Genomic DNA, 18610 nt, shown 5'->3' on the forward strand with positions numbered 1-18610 from the left:
GTAGACCACAGGGTCATTTATTTTAGACAGAAGATTTACATTTTCCATCAAGTTCAATGTTCATTCGTAAGTATAAAGCACAGAACCATGACCTGATAAAAAGAACACCTCACTATTTGAATTACCAATCTAAATTAAATTCTGATTACAGAGTAATTTCCATTTTATAAATGGATCTATATGAAGAATAAGTTATGGTGGGGACAAGGAATTAAAACTACCTCTTCCCCTGCTAATCTAAGCCAGAACAACTATTCTTCTTCTTCTTCTTCTTTTTTTTTTTTTTATTTTATTTAATAGCCTTTTATTTACAGGATATATGCATGGGTAACTTTACAGCATTAACAATTGCCAAACCTCTTGTTCCAATTTTTCACCTCTTACCTCCCCCCACCCCCTCCCCTAGATGGCAGGATGACCAGTAGATGTTAAATATATTAAAATATAAATTTAGATACACAATAAGTATACATGACCAAAACGTTATTTTGCTGTACAAAAAGAATCAGACTCTGAAATATTGTACAATTAGCTTGTGAAGGAAATCAAAAATGCAGGTGTGCATAAATATAGGGATTGGGAATTCAATGTAATGATTTTTAGTCATCTCCCAGAGTTCTTTTTCTGGGCATAGCTGGTTCAGTTCATTACTGCTCCATTGGAAATGATTTGGTTGATCTTGTTGCTGAGGATGGCCTGGTCAGAACAAGTATTCTTCATAATGTACTTCATAAAGTACATTCAAGTCAAGCTAACTAAATTACCATTTAATTTCTATGCTTTCCATAAGGCAATAAACCACCAGGACAAAGGAGGTTAGTAAAATGGCTTACAGTAAAGGCTTTCTTCCTTCTTGACATAGAGCTGAATATTTACATGTAAGAGAAAAAAGGAACCGACCCCTTACAAGGAGAGTTGTTTCAGGAGACAAGGAATATGGAAATCAATTTCTTCAAATTGTGCAAAGGACTCTTGTGCAAGGTATGACTAAAAAACAGCGAGAAATGCAAACTTATCTAAAGGGCGATGTACTCTTGACATTCCTGTGACACCATAAGCTTCCTTTTATGTGCCGATTAAACTGGAATGAAGTCTTGGCCAAGTAGACCCTTATTTGTTTATTCTTCAAGATAAAATAACCTAGTTAAAGTCAAGGTCCAAGCATGGTCTCGGACCCCCTGAAGTCCTCAGTATGTTTGACTCCATCTGTCACACGTCAACTCTGGCATGGTTGCTCTATTTAAAGAGTTGCTACTGCTGTGATTAGGGCAGATCAGCTGGGGAGAATGGTATTTTTAGCTCACAGCTAGACTCTGAGCATTGAATCAGATACTGTGAAAACTGAGAACTTACAATGCTTTTTTGTAATAAAGAGTTCTCATGGCTGGCAGGTCAGCTCACTCTGAACCACAGGTGATAGATGCAGTTAGGCTACCTACTTAGGAATTAGCTTTAGGAAGGAGGTTTCCAGCTACACCACTGATTTAATGAACAAAAAAAGATGGTCTATGTTCTTATGAAAAAATAAGGAGATTTTGTCATCCAAGATTCACACTGCCAGTAGCCAAGGAGCAGTTGTACTGGGAAAGAGGTCTCAGAGTGCTTGCAATGATCGGACCTTTTCTGCAAGGCCATCTCAGTCTTCAGCACAGATTGCAACTCCTCCTCGAAATCAAAATGCCCCCTCTTTCTGAGGGCACCCACAGAGGCACAGGCAGCACGGGGTCCCTTCTCAGGATGGCTTTTGGCTTTCCTTCTGAAATGAAAGGACCCCTTTGAATCAGCATCCACACCTGATTTGTCCAATTTCCATTTTACTTGGTTTGTTATTTCTTTCCCCAGCTCATTTGACAGATGAGGAAACTGAGACAAACAGGATCACACAGCGAGGAAGTATCCTGAGGCTGGATTTGAGCTCAAGTCTTCCCAACTCCAGGTCAGCACTCTATCCGGAGGGCCACCCAGCTCGCCCCATTTATGGACAAGAAAACAAAATAAAAAACAAACCAATCTAGCTTTTTTGTGTGCCCTTTCCCTTGGATCTCCTGACTAATCACTGCCACCACTGTTCTCAGGAGACGCAGAACTCGGGCTCTTCTGCAGCTGAAACAACTTGTCCACCACAACCCACTTCCTTTTCTGCAGTGAGTGGGATTCTGGGCCCTCCCTTCCTTAGTCACCAAAAGAAGCCCAGACCCCTGGAAGCCACCACCACCACCATCATCCTAGAGAGCACCAACTATGAGAGAGAGGCGTTCCTTAACTGTCATGAAAGGTCTAACACTCTTGTCTGCCAAGAGGTAAACAACATTAGAAAACCAGGCTACAGATGCAAAATAATAAATCATCAGCCTTTTTATATATTACCAACAAAGTCCAGCAGCAAGAGATACAAAGAGAAATTCTATTTAAGATAACTGTTGATGAGTCTGATTCTTTTTGTACAGCAAAATAACGGTTTGGTCATGTATACTTATTGTGTATCTAATTTATATTTAAATATATTTAACTTCTACTGGTCATCCTGCCATCTGGGGGAGGGGGTGAGGGGTAAGAGGTGAAAAATTAGAACAAGAGGTTTGGCAATTGTTAATGCTGTAAAGTTACCCATACATATAACCTGTAAATAAAAGGCTATTAAATAAAATAAAATTTAAAAAAAAAAAAAAAAGAAAGAAAGAAATTTGCCTAGAAATTTGGACTGTTTTCTTGGGCAGTGCAATGATGTATAATGTTGTTCCCTTAAAAAAGAAAACAGAGCAGAATAAATGTTACGATCTTAAATAAAAAAAAAAAAAATAAGATAACTGTTGATAATATAAAATAATTGGGAGTCTACCTGCCAACACAACCTCAGGAACTATATGAACACAATTACAAAACACTTTCCACACAAATAAAGTCAGATCTAAACAAATGGAAGAATATCGACTGCTCACGGGTTGGCTGAGCTAATATGATAAAAATGACAATTCTTACTAAATTAATCTACTTATTCAGTGACATACAAATTGCCAAGAAATCACTTTACAGAGCTAGAAAAAATAACAAAGTTCATCTGGAAGAACAAAAAGTCAAGAATTTCAAGAGGATTAATAAAAAAAATGCAAATAAAGGTGGCCTAGCTATATCATATTATAAAGAAGCGGTCATCAAAACCATTTGGTACTGGCTAAGAAATAGAGGAGCTGATCAGTGGAACAGGTTAGGTTCACAAGACACAGTAGTCAATGACTACAGTAATCTAGTGTTTGATAAACCCAAAGACTCGAGCTTCTGGGAAAAGAATTCACTATTTGACAAAAATTACTGAGAAAATTGGAAACTAGTTTAGCAGAAACTAGGCAAAGACCAACACCTAATAACCTATACCAAGATAAGGTTGAATTGGGTTCATGATTTTGATATAAAGAGTGATACTATAAGCAAATCAAAAGAATAAGGAATAGTCCACCTCTCAGATTTGTGGAGAACTGAGGAATTTATAGCCAAAGAAGAACCTGAGAACATTATATAATTTTCATCATATTAAATTTAAAAGTTTCTGTACAAACAAGACCAATACAGCCAAGATTAGAAGGGAAGCAGAAAACTGGGGGAAATTTACATCTAAGGGTTCTGATAAAGGCTTCATTTCTAAAACTATATAGAGAATTGACTCAAATTTATAATACAAGTAATTCTTCAATTGATAAATGGGTTAAAGGATACAAACAATTTTCAGATAAAAAAATTAAAACCATTTCTAGTCATATGAAAACATGCTCTAAATAACAATTGATTAAAGAAATGCAAATTAAGATCACTCTGATGTACCACTACATATCTCTCAGATTGGCTAAGATGGCAGGAAAAAATAATTACAAGTGTTGGTGGGGAACGTGGGAAAACTGGGACACTAATATACTGTTGGTGGACTCGTGAACTGATCCAATCATTCCAGAGAGCAATTTGGAATTATGCCCTTTGATCCAGCAGTGTTTCTACTGGGCTTACATCCCAAAGAAATCATAAAAAAGAAAAAAGGATTCACATGGGCAAAAATGTTTCTGGCAATCCTTTGTGTAGTGGCAAGAAACTGGAAACTGAATGGCTGCCCATCAGTTGGGGAATGGCTGAATAAGTTATGGTATATGAATGCTATGGAATATTACTGCTCTATAAGAAAAGATCAGCAGGATGATTTCAGAGAGGCCTGAAGAGGCTTACATGAACTGATGCTAAGGGAAGTGAGGAGAACCAAGAGAACATTATACACAGCAACAGCAAGATTATACGATGATCAATTCTGATGGACATGGCTCTTTTCAACAATTTGATGATTCAGACCTGTTTCAATGGTTTTGTGATGGAGAGAGCCATCTACATCCAAGAGAGAGGATTGTGGGGGACTGAATGTGGATCACAACAGTATTTTCACCATTTCTGTTGTTGTATGCTTGTTTGTTTTTTCCCCTCTTTCTCATCCCCCCCCCCCCATTTTGATATGATTTTTCTTGTGCAACCTGATAATTGTGGAAATGTATATAGAAGAATTGCACATTTAATATATATTGGATTACATACCATCTAGGGAAGGGGGTGGGGGGAAAGAGAGGGAGAAAAATTTGGAACACAGAGTTTTGCAAGGAACTTTGCAAGGGTGAATGTTGAAAACTATATTTGCATGTATTTTGAAAATAAAAAGCCATTATTTGGCATTTCTGAAGAAAATAAAAAACCAGGGCTATCAAAATACAACAGAAATTCCATCTACTATGATAGTTATTAGTGAGAAACAGCACCTGGTACTAAGACAGTGGTTATCAGTTCTTCTGGAGCTATTGTAATCAAAGGCAATTAAACTATATCATGTTTGCATTTCTAAAGAAATGGAAGAAAAGAAATTTTCTCAAGAAAAATGCTAAAAATTCTAAGTTTCCTGACCAACTCAGAGCTTCTAAGTCCAGTAGTATTTATCAGAAGAGATTATACAGAGTTCAATCAACAGTTGAAGGCACTGAGGATTTAGCAAGGATTCTAGCATGAACCTCAAGAAATAAGCTACAGATTACAAACAAAAGCCTGGGTTTTCATTTCTTTTTTTCCTTGAATTGTCACATCCCCTCTCAGTAGTATGTACCAGAAGCACCAAACTAGTAGGATGATGAAATAGCCAGCACTGCACAAAGGAGAGAGTGACCAGGCACAGGGCTGAAGCTCAGTCAAGACTTCAAAGGATCAGATCAACCTTAAGTGAGAGGGAGGGGGAGAAAAAAAAAAAAAAAAAAAAGAGGCAACCAAGGGCAGGACCTGGAACTGGATTAGCTATCATACTGGAGCCTGGTAGGTTAGTTGATCACTCACCAGCATTCAAGTGGCATTCCTTAATCTGGAACTGCAGCTCATTCTCGTTGGGAATGTCCTTCCACGTTGCAAGGAAGACTTGGCGCTCTACATTTTGGAATAGAGGAGAAGAATGCTTGTAATTTGGTAGCATTTCAATACCCCATCCTTATCACTATTACCAATTAAGTATGTTCTCTATTATATAGGCATCTGAGAACTAAGTAGTGCAGTGGATAGTGCTGGAGTCAGGAAGATCAGCATTCAAATGCAGACCCACACATTTCCTAGGTGTGGGAACTTGGCAAGTTCCTCAAACTCTGTTTCCCTCAGTTTTTGCATCTGTAAAATGGGGATACCAGCACCTCCAAGGATTGTTGTGAAAATCAAATGAGATGATCATTTTAAGTGCTTAGCACAATGCCTGGTACGTAGTAAGCACTACAGAAACATTAGCTATTATTTTTATTACCAATAGACTATATTTTGGGGGCCATACTCTTATCAGTAAAGAATTTTTAAATAAACATCCTAACATATTTATTTTTAAAATATGTAATGTACTAAAAATTATGTACATCATGAAATTCACAATCAAATCTTGGTCTATGCAAAATAAAGAGAGGTAGAGCTCTTGTCTGCCACATACTGCCCCACATCATAATGTCCACTCTCTATAGGTGGACCTGAGAGTCATAAGGTCAGGGGGCAAAAGATGGGTCTGCTGAGGGCGGGGAGGGAGGCCGGAGACAAATGGTTTCTAAATAGCTCCTGCTGCAGATGTCTGGCTAATGGTTAGATTATAACCTTCCAGTTCAGCTCAGAGCATGAGAGTGCAAGGGGATAAGGCTAAGCAGGCCATGGAGAGCCTTACATGAACTGATACTAAGTGGAATAGAGCCAAGTAGAACCATTGTACATGGCAACAAGAAGATTGTGTGATCATCACATAACGATCAACTCTGATAGATGTGGCTCTTTTCAACAGCGAGGCGATTCAGGCCAATTTCAAAAGACTTGTGATAGAGAGAGCCACCTGCACCCCAAAAGTGACTGTGGGGACTAGAGCATTTTCATCTTTTTATGTTGTTTTCTTGCTTTTTCTCATTTTTTTTTTTCATTTTTGATCAGATTTTTCTTATACAACACGATAAATTGTAAATATAGAAGAATTGCACATGTTTAACATATACTGGATTACTTGCTGTCTTGGGGAAGAAGTGAAAGAAAAGGAGGGCGAAAATTTGGAACACAAGGGTGAATGTTGAAAACTCTATTTGCATGTATATTGAAGGAAAAAAAAAAACTATTATTTAAGGGGAAAGAGGCTAAATGATAAGCAAGGCCACACTGGAGACAAAGCTCACACCTGGAGATGATCTTTGTTCTCTGAGCATAGCTGGCTGTTGACACCCACCTGGAAGTCAGGCCCCTCCAGGAGGCTGCTATTTGCTTAGGGCCTGGGAGGTGACCCCTGGTTCTGAACCAGCTTTACACCACCCTGTGAAGTTCAGCCCAGACTAAGGTGCAGTGTATGACAGGGTCCCATATCTCACGGCCAGGCCCTCAGCCCCTCTCTCTGGGGACTTCTAACTCATCTTCCCGCCCCACACCCTCTCCCTCCTTGTGCAACTTGTGCTCTGTTGCCAAAGCTGTTTTCCAGAAGCCCGGCCCGTTCCACTCAGCAGGCAGCTTCCGCAGCAGCTCTCTGCTAGCGTATTCCAACTTTCTTGGAAAGGAGACTCTCCCTCTCCCAACTCCATGCCTCTGTACCACAGCTGCCAGGACCGCTCTGCTGCTTCCTGGTGACTTGAAGGTTTCCCTGACTGGAGATTCTGCTCAAGGCCTGCCTCCTGCAGGAAGCCTTCCTGGCTTTGCTTCTCTCAGATGGCTATCTACATCGCTAGTTACTTACGGGTTGCCTCCCTATTGGTCTGTGAGCTCCTGGAGGGCAGGGATGGTTGTTGCTTCTCTCTGTGTTCCCAGGACTTAGCCCAGTGGCCAACACAGAGTAAGGCATCTGGATGATTCCTGAATGAGACATGGGCCCAATGGACCCAGCGTCTAGGTGCTCAGAGGCGAGGGGCTTCTAGGTCAGAGACCCCAAAAGGTAGAGGGACCAGTTCTTAGCAGGCAGAGCACAGTACAGGGAAGCACAAGGTGTCCATGATAGGGATGATGACAGCACAGAAACAGTAAGATAAAGCCACACTCACCCATTTTTCCATCCTCTACAAAGAGCACGTTGAGTGGGATGAGGCAGCTGAAGTAGAAGACGTCAATGTTATTTTTTACAGCCACCTGCCAAGGAAGCAAAAAGAGAATGAGGACACCTGAGAGAGCCAAAAGGGAGGAAAGGAAAGTCTGTGTCTGGAAATATGTCACCTAGTTTCCTTTCCTCTTCCAGGTGGCAAAGAGTTTTTATCCCCCATGACACACAGAGACGCTCAGCACTCACACGCATCCTCTTTCATTGTTCTTAACTATTCCAGGATAACCAGTATCTCTCCATTTTCCCCAGGATGACTTTCTAGAAGACTCCATTACTTCCTGAAAAAAATTTTCTTGCCACCCAGCTTCCTCTTCCTATGAAAATATCTCCTCATGATGTACCTTTTTCAAAAAAACCCTGAATTACCAGAGGCAGAGTCAATGAATATAAAATGGAAATTGGTCTGGGTCAAATAAGAGATCAACCTTTCATAGTTCATGTTTTTGCCCCTTTCTGTTTTTAGCTTTCTAGAAATGTGTTTTATTTTCCCATTTTCTATATAATTGATAATATGCCATTGGTATCAAACAATGAATGGAAAGCCTAATGTAGAAAAAAGCAATGATTGGTATATACTTGAATGGGAGATGCCAGTGCAGTTGATTTTTTTTTTTTTATTTAATAGCCTTTTATTTACAGGATATATGCATGGGTAACTTTACAGCATTAACAATTGCCAAACCTCTTATTCCAATTTTTCACCTCTTACCCCCCCACACACCCCCTCCCCTAGATGGCATGATGACCAGTAGATGTTAAATATATTAAAATATAAATTAGATACACAATAAGTATACATGACCAAAACGTTATTTTGCTGTACAAAAAGACTCAGACTCTGAAATATTGTACAATTAGCTTGTGAAGGAAATCAAAAATGCAGGTGTGCATAAATATAGGGATTGGGAATTCAATGTAATGGTTTTTAGTCATCTCCCAGAGTTCTTTTTCTGGGCATAGCTAGTTCAGTTCATTACTGCTCCATTAGAAATGATTTGGTTGATCTCGTTGCTGAGGATGGCCTGATCCATCAGAACTGGTCATCATCTAGTATTGTTGTTGAAGTATATAATGATCTCCTGGTCCTGCTCATTTCACTCAGCATCAGTTCGTGTAAGTCTCTCCAGGCCTTTCTGAAATCATCCTGTTGGTCATTTCTTACAGAACAGTAATATTCCATAATTTTTATACCACAATTTATTCAGCCATTCTCCAACTGATGGACATCCATTCAGTTTCCAGTTTTTAGCCACTACAAAAAGGGCTGCCACAAACATTCGTGCACATACAGGTCCCTTTCCCTTCTTTATAATCTCTTTGGGATATAATCCCAGTAGTAACTGCAGTTGATTTTTTTAAAAATATTTTTTTATTAAAGCTTTTTATTTACAAAAATTATGTGCAGGTAATTTTTCAACACTGACCCTTGCAAAAAATTTTGTTCCAAATTTTCCCCTCCTCTCCTCCTCACCTAGCTGGCAGGTAGTCCAATACATGTTAAATATGTTAAAATATATGTTAAATCCAATATATGTTTTTTATACAGTTTATACAGTTTATACAGTTATCTTACTGCACAAGAAAAATCCGATCAAGAAGGAAGAGGCTCTTGTTGTGTACAATGTTCTCTTGGTTCTGCTTACTTCACTTAGCATCATCATGTAAGTCTCTCCAGGTCTCTCTGAAATCATCCTGCTGGTCATTTCTTACAGAATAATAATATTCCATAACATTCATATACCATAATTTATTCAGCCATTCTCCAATTAATGGGTATCTATTCAGTTTCCAGTTTTTAGCCACTACAAAAAGGGCTGCCACAAACATGTTTGCACATGTGGGTCCCTTTCCCTACTTTAAGATCTCTTTGGGATATAAGCCCAGTAGAAACACCGTTGGAGGAAAAGATTTAAGTGCAGCTAATTCTAAGAATGAAGAGTAACATTAGAGGGAGTGGGGGGAAAAAAAGAGAGAATTGAACTCAAACCATTACCTCCCACTTCATTTCTCTAAACAGAGTAGGAGCTTAGAAGCAGGGTACCTGGGCTCCTGACATTACTAGAACATTCAGACGTTGGTCAGAGGAAGCCCAAATCTACCTCTTGTTTTCCACCTCTATGAGATCACTCCATATTTTTTTAAAGGCCCACCTGTCATCACTTTTCATCCTATGGAAATTGTTCCACTTCTAGGGAGCAGTTTTATTAAATTTATTATTGCCTAATTTATTTATTTATGCCTAATGTGTGATAGGAATTGCAAATCCATTTTTTCCCATGACTTCTTACACTAAGAGTGCTACATGTTTATTCTTTACCTCACTTGCCCTTTCCCATAATTCCTTTTTCCCCTATTTACCTACCATCTTTACCTCACTTGCCCTTTCCCATAATTCCTTTTTCCCCTATTTACCTACCATCACTTCATGTGACATTCAAAGTGCCTTAACTTCCTCGTTTCTGTTGAAAAAACTTGTAAGAATTCTCAAAGCTAACTATGGTTAAGTCTATTATTTAGACCTTAGTTTACTAACTCATATATATCTTGTGTGAGATTACAAACAATCTTGCACCACAATTGATTCTGCTTTCAACTCTCCTAATACTATGCCACAGGCCGTTATATCAGGAGCTCCTTCCACAGCAGGAGACTCAAGCTGCTGCTGTGAAGTGATCTGAAATAAGGTAAGCACCAGCAAGGACACTGAGGAAGTATTTAAAAGACAGTCAAACAAAACCGCACAAGATCTGGGTTTAGACAGAAGCTGATAGAGCTACTGCTACAATTGCTACAACCATCCCGGGTATAGCAATCAGAAGGATAGCAGACATCCCCAGAAGCACAGCTCAATACCAGGCTCCAGCAAGCAAGCACCTAAGGGATTACTAGTGCCAGGCACTGTGTGAAGTGCTTTGAATACAAACTGAAGCAAAAAGGAAATAGTCCTGCCTTCAAGAAGCTTACCTCTTCATGAGGTAACACAAATACATAAAATGAAGCCAAAAAACAGGAGGTAGAAAGATGGGATGTGATGTCACAAATGAGAGCCAAAAGTGGAACCAGGAGAAGGATGAAGGACAATTGGCCTTCCAAGTTGAGTTTCTGGAAGTAACCTGCCAGTGGGGGAAGGGGACTGTAGAAGGCATGTATGTGTGTGTATGTGTGTGTGTGTTTATGTGGTGAATGTATGTGGTGTAAATGTGTGAATGCAGGGGGGAATAAAGGGAGAAGACATCTGCAGAATGGTGGAAAAATTTAGAACCCAGGATAAAAATCCTTCAACAGTTGAAAACCAATATTCAATCTTTTGAAGAAGGATGTAAGCTATTTTCAGCTGTGGATCAGAGGAAGGTCAGAGATTACACACTTAAGAGAGTCTAAACTTCTCACCTCTAGAGAAGAGCCAGAGAAGCTTGGCAGCTTGCCTAAAGTCACAGAAGCAGTACATGATAAAGGGAGGATTTCAGACTCACACTTTCTGGCTCTAAATCCAGCCCTCTTTTCTGCTGCCCTTGGTCACTGAGTGTGTGCAGTGGAGTTCTCCTTGTCACACAGGAATTTCTGCACAGCTGCTCAGAGATAGCAACTCAATTGACCATTTCTGCATGTAAAAAGCCCAATCTCCTGGTAGTGAGCGTGGCACCAAATGTTCCATGGAGTAAAGGCTGAGCTTGTTTAGCCTGTATCACCACCTAAGGCTACAAGAGAACAGTCCAGGCCTCCTCCCTAACTCTCACAGTCTTTCAGTAATTCCTATTTTACAACCTACAAAGATACCTTCAAGGCATACTTCCACAAATAGTTAACCGCAGGAACAGGTTTAACATTAGACAATACCTGGTGCCTTAAAACAAAATATAGTACTTACACAAAAATAAACTGCAAGGTACAATCTTATCCTGTCCCAAAGAAAAGAGAAAGGACAATAAAATACAGAATTACCAGTAGCTTTGCTGACTTTCTGCTTTCAATGTGTATCCGGGAAAAAAAGTCTACAAGACAGAACACAAACTATTGGGGGAAAAGTCTTCCTATTTGTCAAAAATTCCTGGGGAAAAAAAAAAAGCTAACCAGAAAATGGGTATAGACAAGCATCTTTCAACATATATCACAATAAGCATGAAATGGGTAAGTAATTTAGAAGTTAAAAAATAGAATAAAACAATTAGAAAAAAATAATCTTTCACAACAATTGTTAGAAAATTTAAAACAAAACAAGGGATAGAGAAAATCACAGAAGATAAAAATGGACACGCTCAACTGTATAACATTCAAAAAGTTTTGCATAAACAAAATCAATGTGACCAGAATAACAGAAGGTGGTAAATAGGAAAATCAAAACCCAAAAACTCTGCATTAAACATCTGACAAGCTTGATATCCAAGATATAGAATTCATATAAAATACATAAAACTAGGAGCTATTTCCCAATAACTACACTGGGAAAGGCCATTAACAGTTTTCAAAAGAAGAAATGAAGAATGTAGATAGTCCCCATCTAGGCTAGTATTTTTTCATATATTGCCTATGCTAATTAGCAATTTTATTAATTTATGGTCTACAAAGAACTATTTCTGTCTTTTTACATTTATTTGTTCTGTGTTCCATTGTTTCTGTTATTTCAGTCATATCTGACTCTCTGTGATCTCATTTGGAGTTTTTTTTGGCAAAGACACTGAAATGGTTTGCCCTTTCCTTCAGCTCATTTCAAGAGGAAACTGAAGCAAAGAGGGTTAAGTGACTTGCCCAGGTCACACTGTTAGTAAGTGTCTGAGGTCAGATTGGAACTCAAATCTTTCTGACTCCAAGCTGGGCACTCAATATACTGCCCTGTCCTTCTCTTTAATGTAGCATATATTTTTTTTGTAAAAGTATCATGGGTTAGGGTTAGGGTTGAACCCATTTCAATTCTGAAAATGAGACTTTTAAGTCTATTTTTTCCAACATTTTGTTCAGCTCTGTGGTTTCCCTTCTGTTTAACTTTACGTTAAATGTATGTAGCTCTGTCTTTTTATAATGTGGTTAAGTCTTCAGTGCTGGTGGGGACTCTGGGAAGACAAGTGATGGGATCCATTTTGGAAAACAATTAGGAATTATATGATAAAATTTAATAAATTTAATAGATCATTTAAGAGCAGTAATTGGTATGTGTATGTGTGTACATGTGTACCTATGCATATATATGTACACATACACTACATCCTCAGAAATCAAAGAAGAAAAGTCTTATTTATAAACGCTTTCTGTAGTATCCCCCTCCAAAAGGAAAACAAATAGGTACCCAATCATTTGAAAAATGGACAGGTTATTATTTGCAGATATAGAAGAATATTATTGTTACAGAAAATTATTTCTACAAGAACTTACAAGACCTGTGTGAAGTCACATAGAGCAAAATAAGCAGAATGAGGAAAACAATATATATGATGCCTATGGCAACAAATGAAAAACACCTCCCACTAAAAGTCAGTTGAACTATTCATTAATTATAATGACCAAACTCAATCCCAGAGAAATGCTGATGAAATATGGCATTCCTCTCAAAAGAGGAGGTGAAGACCATTGGGGAAGAATGTGGCTTACATGTCTTTAGGGGGCTGGTTTTCACTTTTTTTGTTTGTTTGTTTTTTTCCTGATACGAGAAGTAGAATAAAAGGGAAATGACTAAAATATAAAAAAGCAACAGTAGAACTTTGAAGACAGATACAACCAACTACCACATAGGAAAAGCTCTAAATGACAAATAAGAGAAATGCAAAATAAAAACTCTGAGGTTCCTCTGTGTGAGTCAAAAAGCATTTATTAGGGGCTTATTATAGTCTAGGTACTGAACTAAAGTCCAGGGATACAAATTAAAGGAAAAAAAAAAATCCCTGCTTTAAAGAGCTCATTTACGGTCTAAGATGGAGCCAACTTGTAAGCAACCATGTGCATACCCATACAGAGTAGGTGGAAGGCAATTCCAGTTAGGAAGGTACTAACAAAAAGAAGAACTAGGAAAGACTTAATGCAAAGGTACAATTTCACTGAGGTCTTGAAGGAAGCAAGGAGACCTAAGAGGTGGAAGTGAGGCGGAAGACAATGAGTAAAAAAGGACCAAGCTGGAATGAGCAACATGTAAGAAATGTAAGTTACTGTTGGAAGGATGTAGAATGTCAGCTACACTAATGGTGGATAGAGTCATACATTTGTACAACTCCTAGAAAATGACCTGGAATTAAGAAAAGGACCTTTTAAGCTGTGTGACCCTGGGCAAGTCACTTAACCCCAATTGCCTCAGCAAAAAAAGAAAAATGCCTCAACTATTCCTACCCTTAATCCACATGATTCTGGAAGCGGAATACACCTCTCCAAAAAGGTAAATAGAAATGCCCAATTAAAAAATTTGTGGCAGTCAGAAATTCAGAAGCACAATAGGTATCTACTAATTGGAGAATGGTCAAAAATTGTTGTAAATTATGTAATGGAATATAATTAAATCTTAAGAAATGAAAAATGATAAATGATAAATTTAGAGAAACTCAGATACACTTACATGAACTAAGGCAGAGTAAAGAAAAGAGAACCAGAAGACTAACATATAATAATGTAGTTGAAAACTTTATGGTATGGGAGAGCTCAGACTGAACACAAATCCTTTGGGTAGAAAGGTAGAGGTTAGAGGTACATAATGCTTTAAAAAAAAAAAAAAAAAAAAAAAGACAGTTACAGCTCCTATATAGATTGGTTTTGTTGAACTGCTTTTCTTGATCCATAGGTGGTGAGGGAAATTACATATAAATAGAAACAAAAGATACCAATAATTTTTTTCCCTAAAAGTCATAGAATCAACAGTATAGACTACACTTCTATATGTTAGCTTCTCAAATTTACACTTGGTAGCTGCTTCACAAATGCTTACTGACTTAGTGAACAAAATGTCTTTTGCTCTTGGCTATACTGACAAGAGACTAATCTCCAACAAAAGAAGAGGATGGCAGGCAGATGGCTCTTGAATTAAGGAACAATGACAGGACTACGCACATTACAATCCTGGGGAATACTAGAAATCTCCAAGTTTATGTCAACTGGCAAAGAAAATGATGGGAGGAAAGCATTGTGGGAAGACAGCTTACAGTCAATTATGGAGTGTATATGCCTGCGAGAAAGAAAAGAGTCTTGTCACTATCAGCAAATCACTCTGCCCTTAAATTAGTACAATATTGATTTCCCCCTGCTTTACAAAAGCAGAGTCTTCAAAATCTCTTTTGTTGAAACTCACTGTGTTAACTGGTATCAAAAACCCGAGCTCTAGTCATATTATCTGGGAAAATATTTTACAAAAGGTCTTTCCACAGAAGACTGAGATTCAAATAGGAATTACATAAAGAGCTCTACAAACATTAAAAGACACTATAAATGCCAGTTATTATTGTTTATGGGAAACCAGTCTTACATTGTCCTATTAAAATGAATACAAGGAAGCATGAGGTTTCATTACATAAAAGCTTTGTGGGTCTCTAAGTCTTGAAAACAAGTCTGAACTGGGGTCAAATGGGCAGACATGTTCCCTACTCCCACTATTCATGATCCTTATGATTAAGACTGTTTCTTGACTCTAATCTCCTCTCTCTCACTGGTGACTAAGCCTGGGGGTCACTTGTCCCTTCACTTCAGAGACTCAAAATCCTCCCTCTCCTGAGGTCCCATTGGACTAGGGACGTTACCTCAGGAGGGGTGTCCTTTTCCCTTTAGACCTCTCCATTGGTGATCGCACACATTCTACCACATCAACTACCAGCCCTAATCTCTTTCCTTTACAAATTCTAGTTCCATGCTTCCGAATGCCTTCAGCATATGAACGCCATATTATTTTTGATTAAACTTATTTTTGATTCTTCCTCTCCCTCACCTTTCAGATCCCAGCAATTACCAAATTCTTCCAACTCGATTCCTGAAACATTCTTGTTTCTTGCACTGATTCTCTCTTCTCTATTCCTATTGCCACTATTCTAGTAAAGTTCCTCATTATCATCAATTCAGGACTACTGCAACTCTCCTCCTTCACTCACCCCCATTGCTTTCTGAGCAATATTAAAATTCTTCTAGCTGGCATTCAAAGATCACCACAATCCGTGGGAGAAAGAGAATAAGGGAGAAAGGGAGGGTAAAGGGAAGTGTGGAAGGAAGAAGAGAGGGAGAAAGAGAATGACAAAAGGAAGATGGGAGGAAGGGAAGGAAAAGGGAGGAAGGGAGAGAAGGGAAATGGAGCAAAGGAGGGCGGGAGAAGAACCTTATATCACTTAAGTGCAAAATGCATGTCATGTCCAAATGTGTGCATTATGTTCCTTCTTTATTAATCTTCTGGAATTAAAATGTATCATTTCATTGGTCAGCGGTCTCAAGTCCTTTAGAATTGTTCATTTTTACAATCCTGATGTCATAGCATCAAGTGTTCGTTCTCCTTTCTCCTCATTTCTTATGACAGAAGAGTATTCCATTCCATTCATATTGCCCAGTTTGTCCAGTGATTTCCCACAACTAATGGATATCCCCTTTGTTTCCAGTTTTTCCCTGTCACCACCAAAAAGTTCCTATCAATTTTTTTTTCATGAATGCCATTCCTCTTTATTTGGAGCACAAAGCCTCAAATGGGATGGCTGGGTCAAAGGACATTTGTAACTTTCTGAACATAATTGCAAATTGTCTTCCAGAATGGGTAGGAGCAGTCATTCACAGCTCTATCAACAACGCCATCCCCTCCTTTTCTAGTTTTCTCATATTACTACCTTCCAGACAAACTTCTCATCACGCCATCACACCAAATGCACAATTACCCCCACACATCCATGCTTTTGTTCACCCTTTCCCTGAAATACTACCCCACCACTTTGTACCTATTAATTCTTAGCCAATTAAAAAGTTAAATTAAACTTCATTTCTTACACAAAACCTTCCCTGATCCCCGATGTGACAATTTTCTTTTCCAAGTTTCTCATTGTACTGTTCTGCAATTCTCTAATGTACTTACCTTATGATGTATTTATTATATTGTTGTTATTTGTCATTATGTTTAAATCCCCTATTAGATTAAAAACTACAAGTCAAATATGAATTATCTGAAGTTTGTATTTTCTCTAATACTAGTGCAGAACTCTGCAGACAAAATAAAAATAAACATACTGAATCAATTAAATCAATTCCAGTAGGCTAACAATATCTAATTAACAAGGATAGAAATGAAATCATCGGTTTTTCTACACTTGCCAGGGTTTGTGAACGTGGTTGAGAAACGAGAGACAAGAATCTACTTCCAATCTACTGGGGAGCAGAAGGGGCAATCAATGGACAATGGACTAGTAGTCAATAGACTTGACATTTTGCTGCACAGCCTACGACCAAATGTACTTGGTGAAAGGGACTGAAATGTCAATTTGTGGAAAGGGCAGCTCTGCTATGTGCTCCACAACCCTATGAGACCATGGTCTAAACCTCTCTTGACTATGTAGAGCCAGTCTAACACTGATGGACCTCTTGGGGACAGCATAATGGATAACAAGTAAATATGATTATAAAGTACTTTACAAATGGAAGAACTTGTTCCACACACTTAATAATAATGATTTTTAAACATTACTTGCAGAAGCTGTTCAGGAAAGAGCAGCCTGTCAGCCTGGTTCTGTAACTGGCAATTACCTCTATTCTCTAGGATGGGAGGCCTGAAACAGCAGCAGCCTCTTTATCATGGCACAGTAGGAGATGAACAGGCTAAATTAATATGCGAACCTTGTTCCAATGCACTTGAGTACTATAAAAAGGAACGTGATGAACTCAGTCTGAACTCTGGTGAGCCCCACCAAACAAGCAGCTTTCACTGCAGGTAACTAAGAGGAGAAATGGACAGTGATGGGATCCTTTTCTCTGCCAATTATGGTTCCATTCTATTTTTATCTATGTTGTGTCACCCATGGCCTTTTCTTAGTTTCCAAGGGAAACGGCTTTTCTTAATTAGCTTTTGGGAAAAATGGTTACAGGCTGATCCAAAGCAGGAGTGGATACTGATAATGCCAGCCTTAACTCTGAGGCACAATAATTGAATGCAACTTCAACATCGTAGCATCTCATCAACTGACCCCAAGGCTGGAGGAAGGGCAGTTTTCCTAAGAACCAACTCCAACTGTGTGAGGGATGGCAGCTGAGGTCTAGCACCAACACCTTCCACTGGATGCCCAATTAAAACTCTGTGTGGCTCTGTCCTCACTCAGGGCCATGAAATGACCCGCTTCCCAGCTGATCTGCAGGCTCCTCCTGACCAAATCTCTTTGGCCCCAAAGATCTTTGCTCTTTTTCCAAGGTGATCTGCATTATCCAGAGGCAAAACTTAGAGGAGTTCCACCCAAAACCACCAGAATTCTGTGTGGGCTGCTGGAGACATAGCAACAGATGAAAGGTAGTAGAGATACTTCAAGTCAACTAGAAAAAATGTAAATACGTAATTAAATGTTGCCCCCAATGCAACTATAAAATTCATCTCCGTGATTTTTCCCAGCCTGCACATGTTCCTTCCAAGAATGAAACACCAAGGGATAAAAAAGGCATAACCCTCTGGACAGGGGCTCTGCTCAAAAGAATTAGGGAGAGCCAAATATCCTTCTGAAAAATCTGCCAACCCCCATCTGCCCCTAACAAAAGCCTTTCACTAAGTATATTTCAGCACCTCCATGCACCTTTGAAGCCCAGTGAGACTCAAGAGCATGGCAGGAAATAGGGAGAGCATGTGGGCTTAACGACTCAGACCAGACTCAGACAGACATGGGGAGACTGGTGGCAGGCAGACCACAAGCAGGCTAAGTCACAACCCATCAGGTTTGAGATGATGAGACCAGCGGGTATCAATTTCAGACAAGGGGAAATATAAAACAGATGTCACCAAGGTAAAATTGACAGTCCTTGCAACAGATTGGATACATTGGGGGATAGGGGGGGATGAGAGAGAGTTGTGGAGGATAATACCTAGGTAGCAAGTGACTGGGA

General features: G+C 38.9%; 1 protein-coding gene across 3 annotated transcripts in view; it reads right to left on the minus strand.

The window, feature by feature from the left end:
* The window catches only part of AP2B1 (adaptor related protein complex 2 subunit beta 1), a 121102-nt gene that overhangs the window by 13126 nt on the left and 89366 nt on the right, over window positions 1-18610 (minus strand). For all 3 annotated transcript variants that reach the window (XM_031967583.1, XM_031967581.1, XM_031967582.1), the window contains 2 exons: window positions 7542-7626; window positions 5347-5433 (listed from right to left, as the gene is read on the minus strand). In XM_031967583.1, coding sequence (XP_031823443.1) covers window positions 5347-5433; window positions 7542-7626 — 172 coding nt within the window. The remainder of the gene's footprint in view (window positions 1-5346; window positions 5434-7541; window positions 7627-18610) is intronic.

This window comes from Sarcophilus harrisii, chromosome 4, assembly GCF_902635505.1.
Source record: "Sarcophilus harrisii chromosome 4, mSarHar1.11, whole genome shotgun sequence".
NCBI lineage: Eukaryota > Metazoa > Chordata > Mammalia > Dasyuromorphia > Dasyuridae > Sarcophilus > Sarcophilus harrisii.